Source organism: Phalaenopsis equestris, unplaced genomic scaffold (genome assembly GCF_001263595.1).
Source record: "Phalaenopsis equestris unplaced genomic scaffold, ASM126359v1 Scaffold000272, whole genome shotgun sequence".
Taxonomy (NCBI): domain Eukaryota; kingdom Viridiplantae; phylum Streptophyta; class Magnoliopsida; order Asparagales; family Orchidaceae; genus Phalaenopsis; species Phalaenopsis equestris.
The window spans coordinates 548,428-561,657 of NW_018164714.1; the positions used below are offsets into that span (position 1 = coordinate 548,428).

The 13,230-nt window shown below is 31.2% G+C and overlaps 1 protein-coding gene across 1 annotated transcript in view; it reads left to right on the forward strand.

Moving 5' to 3' along the window:
- The first annotated feature begins 334 nt into the window (after positions 1–334).
- The window catches only part of LOC110024745, a 32,148-nt gene continuing 19,252 nt past the window's right edge, over positions 335–13,230 (forward strand). The window contains exons 1-3 of the mRNA XM_020724883.1: positions 335–355; positions 751–842; positions 5,811–5,958. Of these exons, the coding sequence (XP_020580542.1) occupies positions 335–355; positions 751–842; positions 5,811–5,958 (261 nt within the window). The remainder of the gene's footprint in view (positions 356–750; positions 843–5,810; positions 5,959–13,230) is intronic.

A 13,230-nucleotide genomic window follows, 5' to 3' on the forward strand; every position in this document is an offset into this window, starting at 1 on the left:
TTTTTTTTTTTTTTCTTTTTCTGATATGGTGATTTCACGATGCTACTGCTAGTCTGCCATGATATTCGCTTATAAGGGAAGTAGGATTTGAGTTGTCTGTTAAATGCATACAGACAATTATTATAATTAATGTTTGGCTATTGGAGGGAGAAAGTGGAAGGACAATATTGATCCACAGACATAGGGTCATACTAGTAATATGAAGCTAATTTAATCCCTTGATGGGGAAACCTCACAAGTTGGCTTTATTTAAGGTGTTGGAGTCATGCTCAATTGTTAAATTTTCATAGGAGGATGATTTTTGTTGAAGAGAATTGAACAGACATGAGATACAATGGCTGAATTTACCAGGCATGTGGGTCAGTTATATTCTATCTCGTAATATGTGAGTTGTATCATAGTATCTTAAGTGATTGAGTGAAAATGGAAGAGACTGTGGGTCCTTCAAATAAGACTTTGTTATGGAAGGGATGACGGTGTTTGTGCCAAGGTTGTAAGCATTGTATCCTTAACTAAATGCACAGATAATAAGATAATTTACTTTTTGCCATAAAATAGTTCTTCTTGATTAAAATTTTTGTATATGTGGTGCTCTTAAAAATTTCCAAACATGCTTTATCATGATCATATGGTGTTGAATTTTAAAGGATAAATTCATTCAAAATATCTATCACCTTTATATGAAATTGCTATTAACAATTTTGCTCTTATTATATGTATGAACTATTGAATTGTTTTCATTTTCTGTAGAATCAGACAAGAATTTGGCTTGGAGAAGTTTTGGATGTAAGTTTTGACGAGGATGTGGCAATTCTTGACTTGCTTGCTGATGGAGAACTGCTGTAAGCCTTCTTAATAGTTTATTTGTTGGCTTGATCTGCTTTGGTTGCATGATTATTCAGCTATAGAGTATCTTTGGGTAAAACAAATGATTGAAATATTTTAATGCCCATGTTCAACTAAGTTAGATTAATCAAATATTAATGATAACCTAAATTAGGTTGAACAATGTTGGCCTAGCTTGAAATACTTCCAACTTGGACTTGCCATTTAATAAGTCACTCAAAACCTTTAGTCGTCTAAAGCATATGTTAAGTTTTATAAGAATACACCTCAAATCAATCCTCAGTACTAAAATCTCTCAAAGTTTCCTACCTGCTTACTCACTCTGAATACTCAGTATACTCACCAAAAGTGCCAACTTTAAGAACTTGCCTAGGGTAGAATACTACTTTCTTATTTACTGGAGTCTCCTTTGAACACTAACGATGCTTACCCGCCACACAAACATGACAGTGGGCTCATATTATTTATTTTCTTGTTGTTGAATCGCTAGTGCCTAGGCTTATCGTTGCCTATAAATAGCGATCCATGGTTAGATCTAAAGATAATAACCTCACATGAAAATCCTCTTTCTACTAGTTTTGTGTTATGACGACGCCTAAGAGCAATTTAGTCTTTATAAGCTTAAGTACAATTTAGTAATTTGTCATTTATTATTTTTTAGTATAAATAGGACTAATATGTTTAGAGTTAATTTTATGCATAAAATTATTGTCTTGAGTCATAGGTTTTGGGTTTAGTAGAGATTTGCTACCTCTCAAATTATAGGAATTGGAAAAGATCGCTAACCTCTCGAATTGTAGGTGTTTATCTTTGTATTCGTGTTGAATGTTTGATATTTTTGCAATAAAATTTGTGTTTGCCTTAATTTCTATGAAAAATTTGTCAACAATCGTATCAAGAATGCTAAATATTATATTAATGTAAGTGAAATTACAATTATAAATTTAAAGATTTGGAATTAAAATTATAAATTAATATATTGTAGTAAGATAACAAAATGATAAATATTAAATTAGTAAATATCATTTATTAAAAAATTATTTTTCTCTATAGGTGCCGCATAAAGATTTTGAAGTCGGGGAAGATGAAATCGGATTAAGTGATTGTGAATCAAATTATCTGAAAGCAAAGTGAGTGCTCTTACCTTTAAGTTTTAGTGACTTTTGTTTATTCTAAATCGGATTCATTAATTGTTACTGAAACATGATTGCATTATTTTATTGTGATTTAAATACTCTTTTAGATGTTGGTTATATCATTGTGATGAATAAACATGTTTGAAATACTACCATTATGCATTATGTAAATTTATATATAATATATTGAATTGAAAGAAATAAATGTATGAATGATATGAACTACATAGATTGATTGTATGTGCATACTTCACTATGATGGAGTTTATCTCTTTATCGTACTAGCGGGAGGACTCTAAGGTACTCATACACATAAATGAAAATAAATATTGATATTAAAACACTTTAAATGATATAATTTAAACGGTGCTCCTATGACTATTTTACATATATAAGATGATATAAACATGTTATTGATAAAGTAAAATGTATTGAATATTACAAACTATCGTGAACGATCATATTTAAAAATGTAAATTGTCTAATACTTTTATATTGATTTATATTAATTTGACTAGCATGCATATCGTTTCCTTTTCGTTACATTATTATAGTTTATGAGTATAAGTATTCACTGATTTGTTAATTCACTGTTATTTTAAACTATTATTTTAAGTTTAATCATTTGGTTGAAAGATGAGTAATAGAAAAAGAAATGCTTATAAAAGATGCAAACAATCTAACTTAAGGTAAGTTTAATTATATTACTTTAATTTACTCTTTAGTAGATCCTTCAAATTATTTGGCTAATTAAATGTTAGTAATAGAAAATGAATAATAGAATTAGAAAATATTAATTATCTCTGTTTGACAGTCTATTTCCACCTTGGTTAATTCCAAATCCCGTGCATGATCAAGACACTTATATGCAAGCTCAATTACATCCCTCTTCACATGAACAACTAACATACTAATTTCAAATTTCTATACATCTTTATATATATTATCTTAATGCCTGAAGAATGGCTAGGTAACTATATAGGGCATTATTCTCAAGTCTCAACAACTCCTTATTCACCAATAATACATCATTTCCTTTTTTCTTAACTTATTCAATTAGTTTTTAATACTCATAACTAATTTTCTGAGGCTTTAAATTTATTTGGTACAATATTCTTGTGTTATAAAATCTTTTGAATTTTAACTACAAAGATCTTATCTCAAATGAGATTCTTGAATAATTATCCATCTTGAAATATCTATGGATTTTTGACTCAAAGTAGTACCCAATATCTGTATTCTTAGGACAATGTTATATGTCTAGATCATAGCCCTAAATCAACTCAAGTTATCATCGCTACCTTAGATTCAACTCCTTTAACGTGAAGCTGCATTTTAAACTCTAATAATAAATAAATATTTCATTTTTGACCTCCTACAAGTATTATCTTCGAATCTTTAAAGGTAAACTATAGTGCCCAATTTTAGATCTGAGACAGGATAATTTTGCTCATGTGATTTTAGTTTTTTTGTTAAAATGGATCACAATAATCTTAAAGTTCTTTTATTCCCTGTGAAATAATTAACACTGTCACATTTGTTATATGCTTTTTTAGTTCTTCAAAATTGCAGTCGCATTTTTATGCTTAGTCAAATTTAACCTTTTCTTTCACCACCTTAAACAAAAGCTAGATTATCTATGAGAATTCATTCATAAAACTTATACAAAATCCAACTAAGCCCACAATAATTAGAATTATTATAATATTTTAATATTACTTTCACCTTTTGAGGTTCTTATGAGATTCTATGTTCACTTCTTATATGATCTAGAAATGCAATACCTTTTCTACTAAAATTCATATTCTCAATAATCACAAAACTGTTGACTCAAATTTTTAGTATGATTTTCATTAATCTTGGAATATTATGAATGAATATAATCCCGAAGTAATTTATATGTGGCTTAATAAATTGATTCATTAAATCCATAAAAATTGTTGGAGGATTCATTAAGTGGTGAATATTTTAAAATATTATCAATGAATATAATCACAAATTGATCTATATATAGATCATTCTAATATTCACCACTATTTTTTCAAAACATATTCTCATAGTTTCATCTTTCTTTTTAACAAAATAATATGTGTACGATTACTTGATCTTATGAATATCTTTTCTATCAATTTCAATAATTAGTATTTCATTTTTTTATAATTTTATAGTAGACATTTTATGAGGAGATCTATTTGTTGCTGCCATTCTTCTTTGCAATTCAATCTCAAATTCAACTTTCTTTCGAGTGAGAATCTATATAATTCCTCTAGAGACACATCAATAAATTTTGCTACAACTTCAATATTATCTTAATTTTTCAATGTTATTTTATAGCACTTCAAATTTTATGAAGAACACAAATTCATCACTTCTTATCCATTTACTAAGCTTTACTGTTTTGACTAAGGAAGTCATCATATTTTATCACAATAAAAGTAAAATGATTTTTCATTAGGCAGTTCAAATGTAGCTCTTTTCTTTCAAAGTTTAATAGTGACAAAATTTCTTAACTAAGCTAAAATCACGTAAAAGACTTCATAGGTTCCACAATCAATTTTGCTATTAATTTCCTATCTCGAATCTCAATGTACACAAAACATTTTAACTTTGGATGCCATCACTACACACAATTCAGGTATAAATCATGCCAAATTTAGATATTGACCTATTACTTGAAGAAGATTTTTTAATAAATACAATTTTATTAAAAATCTAAGAAATCAGATTCACAATATCATGTTACTTTCTAAGTTTGGTCTACTCTATTTTAAATTCCATTTCCATTAAAATAATCCCGAGCTCACATTTATACCTCAATTGTTGGCCTAGAAATCTGACCAGTATTTTGTCTATAATTTCTTTAGTTATTGTTATTTGAAAATATAAAAAATTATTTATTTAATATAAATTATTATATAATGATTTTATCATGCATACACCACTTCTAAACTAAACTAGATTTACTACCCTCAATCATATCATTCTATACTTTGTAATAATCATATTTAAATTTCGTCTCATTCTTAAATTTATTTTTAAAGCTATTTTTTCTTTCATCTCCAAATTAATCATTGCTATGGTTCCAGTTTTTTTCGTGCCCCCATTTTGACCCCATTCTAGTCAAACATGACTAATAACAGTGGTAGTCAACCCAATAGGACAGATTTTTCACCAATATTCATTCTAACTTTTACTAATTAGGATTGAGTGAGTAGAAAATAAATCTACCTAGGTTGTCACACAACGTACATACATTTCATAATTCTCTATGAAATCATCATAATCATTAATATGGAAACATGAATAAATAAAATCTTTAAAATAGATTATGAAGCTTCTAATAAACTACATATATGATTAGAAAAGGGCTATGAGAGAAAGGAAGGCAACAGAAGGCTTTTAGTCTTTATAATTTTTTCATTATGTTGTCAGTCTTCAGATTAATTTCCTCTTACATCAGTCTCTATTATACATGCACGCTTGATTGACATAGATAATCTGCTGTTAAAATGATTAGTGGGCATTGTTTATATTTACATGACCCAAAATCTCCCATGGCTTGGCATCTCGTTCCAGTTTTCTTCATTTACATTAATACTTAATTTCAAGTACTAGGCTGTCTTTACGAACTTATTTTGATTTACCAGTGCTAGTTATGCATAATTTATCCATTCTCTTATATAGATTAATGGTCTCTTGGCCTGCATGTTCTTAGTTCAGCTCCAATGTATATTTCTCAATGAAGCCAATTTCTGACCTCGGACTTATTTACGACCTCTGCTACCTAAAAAAGGTCATAATGTTTCCATTTTCATAACAATGTTGCAGGTTTCAAGTATCTAAAAAAGTATGGAAGATGCTTCTGAGAAAGTATGGTGAAGTAAAGCATTCAAAAATGCATATATATGAGCGTACATCATCTGGAAAAAGTGATGGTAGATACATGCCGTATCCCAAAGTTGACTCGTTTCTGAAGGTATCCCATTTCATAGCCCCCGTCCCCCGGAATTTGCATAATCATTTCTTACAAAAGGGGAATCTTTATCCATGGAGGCCTTACTTGCTAAACAATTTAGCATGGTTTCGCTTGATAATGCTGACCTAATATTTTAATGTCATTTTTTTGTTGGGTACTTCATTCTTTTTGAAGTCTGCAACTTTAATCTGTGATGTTATTGGTTGACATTTTCTAATCAAGACTAGGTTATTTGTAACATCGAATTGAGTCACGACATTAGGACCTACTTGATTAGGGCTTAATTTATGTTAAGCCGGGTTAGAAAGCTCAAGTCTTTAGTGAGATTAAGTTATTGGTTGATGCAAAAGATAAGTTGTTGTAAGCTAAGGTAAGCTAAGAACTATTTGGTTTCATTTTAGCTTTCATCCCATTTTTTTAGCTCGCCATAGTGTTCTAATATTGTTGATTTACCTTAAGTAAACTTAATTATCATTTATAAACTTAATGCTGATTAAACATCAAATTTTCGAAGTGTAGGTTTAATTACTTTTGGTTGGCGGAGAATTTCTATGGGTATTATTTAATTGAAATCCTCTTCTTTATAATAAAGAAACAAATATGATGTTACAAGAAATTTCATGATTAACATTGACCACTATAACTAAGGGAATCTTTGTTATATAAAGGAAAATTTTATAAGTCGGTGGTGAGACCTGCAATGCTCTATGGCGCTGAATGTTGGCCTTTAAAAGAGAAGCATAATAATAAGTTAAGTGTTGCCGAGATGAGAATGATTAGGTGGATGAGTGGCTTTACACTTAGAGACAAAATGCGGAATGAATATATTCGTGATAGGGTTGGTGTAGCTCCTGTGACAGACAAAATTAGAGAAAGTCGTCTTAGATGGTTTGGTCATATTAAACGTCGACCATTAGATGATCCGATTAGGAGAGTAGATGTTTTAAATTCGACTTGTGTTAAGAAAGACAGAGGTAGACCTAGAAAGAATTGGGCTTATTAAAAATGATTATAATTTACTAGAACTAAATGAAAATATGACACTAAATAGGACGCAATGGAGAAAAAGGATTCATGTAGCCGTCCCCACGTAGTGGGATTAAGTTGTTGTTGTTGTTGTTGTTTGTTGTTGTATACCCTCAACCACCCCGTTAAGATGGAGCATATGTTTAGCTTTAGCTTTTTAATTAAACAAGAAAGTGGTAGATGTTTCGAAGCTTTGATAATGATAGCAGCCATTTTTTTTGAACTGGGAAGATGAGGAGTGACATTATTTTTTGGAAAGCATATCATCTCATATGAAATGATAATCGACTTCAATATATTTAATTTATTTATGATAATCAAGATTGCTAATAATGTAAAAACAATATGTTCGTCACTGCATTGTGCCATAGTTAAATAACAAGAATATTCAAATCCTCGTAGCAAATTTTTTACCCAGAAAATTTTACACATTGAATGGAATATATAGCTCTATATTCGTTCTTATTTTTGGATCACGCCACAATTGTATGTTTCATACTTTTCCAAGTGATCACATTACTTCTAATATAGATACAAGATCCTAAGATTGGCTTTCTATCTTTAATCAAGATGGCATTATTGACATTTATGAATGCTTCAATGCTTAGGTACTTAGTCTTAATATATAACAGCTATTTTTCAGCAAAATATTAATATACTTGAGAATTATCAGAGCACCTTCACAATTTGCAAATTTTGAGCTTGCATATACAAATTTAATACTCCAATGACAGAAAATTTCAGGCCTAATAATAGTCTGATAAATGAATCTACCAACTAATCTTTGATACTAAGATGAACCTTCAAATATCTCCTCATTATCAGACATGAATTTTCCAGTCATCAGTTTACCCTTGCTTGTGTCCAGGCTTCCTCTTCCAACCGACCACCACTTGCCGTCCTACTCCGCCCTAGCGGGAGATTAGTATTTTGTTGGTTTTCTTCCTTTTTTCTGAGTTCCTGATTGTAACCCCGTTGATTTGTATAATAAAATCTATTTCCCTATTGGATTTTTGTTTTTCTTAGATATGAATTAGTTTCTTTGAAAAGATCAATAGCATAGTTCCTTTGAGATGGAGAACCCTCTTTTTGCTATAAGCAAATTCAATTCCAAGAAAAAAAACTTCGTTCATCACAAATTCTCAATGACCACTTTTACAAATGATGTCTTCTCCTAGATGTCATTATGATTGCTCTTAATTAGTGGGATGTGATGAAGTTAAGTAACTGGCATGACAGAGCTTGAAGGTGTATGCTTAACAAAGATAGAATGATTTATGATACTATTGTAAATATTAATCACATTGAGGACTTTTTATAAATTTTCAAACCAAGCTATAGACTTTGAATGTCCCTAAATAATATTTCTTATTGATATATATGATCCTCCCCTTGAGTAGGGGTGTCAAATTGGGTTCATAGGTTGGGTTTGGATCTGCTTGGTAATTGACCCAAACTTACCTCACTCTAAACAGTTTGACCCAAACCTGACCAAAAAAATTAAACGAGCTAAGATTTTTAACCCCAGCCCAACCCAAAACTTGAGTTAACCTGAATTGTATTTTTTGAGTCAGGTTTGGGTTGAGTTGGTTTTCCGGGTCAATTTTTGACACCCATACCCTTGAGCAACATACCTAAGAGGAGGTTTCATATAAATTGCCTTATGTAGGCCATCATAGACAAAAGCATTACCCACATCTCTTAAAGAGTTCAGTCCATCCTTGATTGATGGCCATGAATAAAAGGATTATGTTAGAGTTTATTCTGGCAACTTGGGAGGTGTCAACATAGTCTATTCTATAGAGTTGCTTGAATCCTTTTGCAATCAATCAAGTTTTATATGAATCAATCGAGTTATCAGGATGAAATTTAATAGTGAAAACTCTTTGACAGACATTTGGTTTAAAGCTAGGAGGGGAAACTGCATATATAATGAATGAACATAGCATCCATTTCAACATTATAGTTATTTTCATATAGAATTTTGCTATGCTTTTTGATATTTTTTGGAAATAGATGCAAATGACAAGGAAAATGCAAATATACTAATAATTCTGATGATTAAATGATATGGGAGTGAATTGGATGAATAATATATTACTTTTTGACTTTTTTTAAGGTAATTGGTATATATAATAAAAAAGGTTGTTAGTGGATGGAATAATAAGGAGAATGCAAATATACTAAAGGAATCTAATAATGATAAAATTATATTACCATTTATCAATAATTTTTCTTGTTATATGTTAGAATGTGATTTGAATATTGGCAATTTAGGTTTGAATGTGCAAAAGCAATTTAATTCATATTAGAGTCACCATTCTTTTAATGTCCTTTAATGCAATTGAATATTGCCTAATAACAATACTATTCATACCTTTCCACGATATTTTATGTCACGACCTGGCCCGGTGCTTAGAATTAACTAAGGTGGATACAACAGTTGAACGGTATTAACATCTAGCTATCCACACTTTGAAAACTTCCAATACATATAAAACAGCTACTCCACAAAGTGCAATAAAATCTAAAGCATCCAGAAATAATAACATCCAATGACAACATCACAAGCCAGTACTAAATAGTATTTCAATATCTGAAAGAAACAGTAAAGAGGAACTATCATTATAAAAAATACTTTGCAACAGCGGTCCTCCTCTGGAAATAAAGTCTCTCCTATCAGACATATCAACATAAAACTTTCGTTCTCATTAGAGAAAACAATAATTTACAACTATAATTATAACTTAGTGAGTAATTATGATCTAATATGATTTAAATTCTTATGTTATGCTATGCTATGCATGAATGACCAAATGAAGAATACAATTTATTTCATTAAAACAATAAAAATATTCATTCCCGTTTCACTTTAAGTTTTACCAATTTAACATCTTTAATAGTCATCACAAAATTATTGTCATACCCGAATGTATTCTAAAAAAATGTGTCCGAAGACACCCTAAAAAATGTGTCCCGAAGACACCCTCAAAATTGCACCCAAAAGTTCCATCAACTGCACCTAAAGACACACCTTTACCATTTTCTTAAACTTGCACAGATACATTGCATCCCCCGTCAGTATCATCTGGGGATAATCTTCTATGACTTAAACATTTATTTATTATTTTATTTTCTTTAAATTATCTCTTTTTAAAGTCATTAAACATTCATTTTCCTTTTTTCCCTTTCATTTCCTTTAATTCTTAAGCTACAACATTCATAAAATAATTGTCTAAAGCATTAAAGGAATTCTTTATTTAATAAACTTTAAATTTAATATATATAAGAAAATAATTGCTCAACTTAACCTTAAGGGACCTCGAAAATACTTTAACCCTTCACTTCACTTCTTTGGATAACCACCTATATTAAATGACTGTGATATCATTTGATAAGAATTCTATTCTTAAAAGAAATACTTAATGTATTTAACGACAGACAATTAAAATGACACATAAGCAATTATACAATTTGTTACCTTAAAGGTTTGATTAGCTTCCTTGCACAAAATTTCCCTTTTTTTTACATATTTAATTGATTCTGCCTCCAACCTTCTACTTTCATATCTGATTAATTTAAATGTGTCATGAGCATTAATAAATAAACCAATAGTTTTAATTTAAGCAAATTTACATCATAAAATATTAAACAACCAAAAGATTTGACTCTTACCGTTCGCTTATAAAATTGAATTTCATGCACGAGCCAACTTCCTTCTTCTTGGCATTAAAATCTTCCACTTACGATACCTATTTCAAGTGACTTTATATTAACACATTACCTAATTAAACTCACATTCATAAATATATATAGCATTTTATTAGTTTACTTAATAAAATCTCAAACTTACTTTAGATCTTTGGCAAGCTACCCTAGCCCTCGCGCTAAAGGTTCACTCCGTGCTTCTTCTTCCCACCTTCAACTCAACCGTGTGAGCTCCCTTCCCTTTTTCTGATTCAGTCGCGACTCAACCCGCAACGATTCCTTTACACGATCGAGAGCCTCGCAACCCTTACTCATCTCGATCGCGGCTTCCTCTGCACACAAACACAACACGACTAGTGATTGATGTCATCATCTCTTTCCTTCGTAAGTAGGGCTCGACGTCGAAGGTTGCGCCTCAATCCAGGTAATCTCTCGACACCTCTCCATCCTTCTGCGACTTCTCCTTCTTCTTCCTTCCTCTGCGCGAGTACACAACGTCGACGTCTCCTCCTTGATTGCGGCTCGGTCCAGGTAAGTCATCGATGCCGCTCGACCACTTTCCTTATTCTTCCCTTCGATTTCTCCTCCTTGGCTAGGGCACGATGCTGCATAATAGCCATAACTTCTTCCTTCTTTCTTCTCTTATACGACTTCCTTTCCTCTTCCCCGCTCTTTATGTTTCAATTCGATCGATTGAAATTTGCAACTGTTATGTTATAACTAAAGGGATGCGTTGGTTTATTATTATTATTATTTTTATTATTATTATTATTTATTATTATTATTATTATTTTATTATTATTATTATTATTTATTTTATGTTATTACAATCTTTCATCCTTATAAAAATTTCATCCTTGAAATCTGAAAGATTTAATGTAACAACAGACATACGTCATTTGAAAAGTTGTGGATATCTTTCTTGAATCTTAGAAAATTTCTCTTAAGTAACTTCCTTTTCAGACCCGTGATTCCACAAAATCTTAGGAATCTCTGTTCCGTAGCTTTTTCACATCATAATTCAGAATCCTTTCAGGCTCCTCAATATATTTTAAATCAGGTTTAATATCAACTAAGTCTGCTATCACCCTACTAGCTTCATCTGTAATATACTTCCTCGGTGGAAAAATGTGGAAAACATTATGCACTCCCTGTATATGAGCTGGTAAAGTCAATCTGTAAGTCACCTTTCCAATCCCCTCCAAAAACTCAAATGGACGGACAAATATGGGGCTCAACTTTTCTGTCTTTCTAAAACGTTACACATTCTTCAATGGACTGACCTTGATAAAAACAAACTCTCTAACATCAAACTCAGCAGGTCTGTGCTTGGCATCATGATATTCTCTGTGTTTACCCTGCTCTATCCTTAATCTATCTCTGATCAGTCTAATCTTATTAGTGGCATCATCAACCAAATCAGCTCCAAGGACTTTCTTTCACTTGTTTCAACCCAACATAGAGGTGTCCTGCACTTCCTTCCATACAGGGCTTCATATGGAGTCAACATAATGCTAGCCTGGTAATTATTATTATATGCAAACTCTACTAAAGGTATATATGATTCCCAACCTCCTCCAAAGTCAATCACATATAACTTTAGTAAGTTCTCCAAGCTCTGAATAGTCCCCTCTGATTGACCATTAGTCTGAGGGTGAAATGTTGTACTAAAGTCAGTCGAGTACCCAAAGCTTCTTGAACTTTCTTCCATAATCTGGAAGTAAACTTGTCATCTCTGTCAGAAATAATAAACTTTGACACTCCATGCAATCTCACAATTTTATCCACATATAATTTGGCTAGCTTCTCAACTAGATCTGTTTGTCTGCAACAACAACAACAACAACAACAAAGCCTTAATCCCACTACGTGGGGTCGGCTACATGAATTCTTTTTCTCCATTGCGTCCTATTTAGTGTCATATTTTCATTTAGTTCTAGTAAATTAAGATCATTTTTAATACAATAAGCCCAAGTCTTCTTAGGTCTACCTCTGCCTTTCTTAACACTAGTCGAATTTAAAACATCTACTCTCCTAATCGGATCATCTAATGGTCGACGTTTAATATGACCAAACCATCTAAGACGATTTTCTCTAATTTTGTCTATCACAAGAGCTACACCAACCCTATCACGAATATATTCATTCTGCATTTTGTCTCTAAGTGTAAAGCCACTCATCCACCTAATCATTCTCATCTCGGCAACACTTAACTTATTATTATGCTTCTCTTTTAAAGTCCAACATTCAGCATCATAGAGCATTGCAGGTCTCACTACCGTCTTATAAAATTTTCCTTTCAGTCTTAGCGGTACTTTTCTATCACACAAAAGGCCCGAAGCATTCCTCCACTTCAACCAACCAACTTGAATTCTACTATTAACATCCCCATCTATATCACCATCGCTTTGGACAACGAACCCAAGATATCTAAATCGTTCACACCTTTTAATAATTTGATCACCCAAAGTCACACTTCTGAGCTATTACTACTAAAATTACATTCCATGTATTCAGTTTTAGTTCTACTTAAACGAA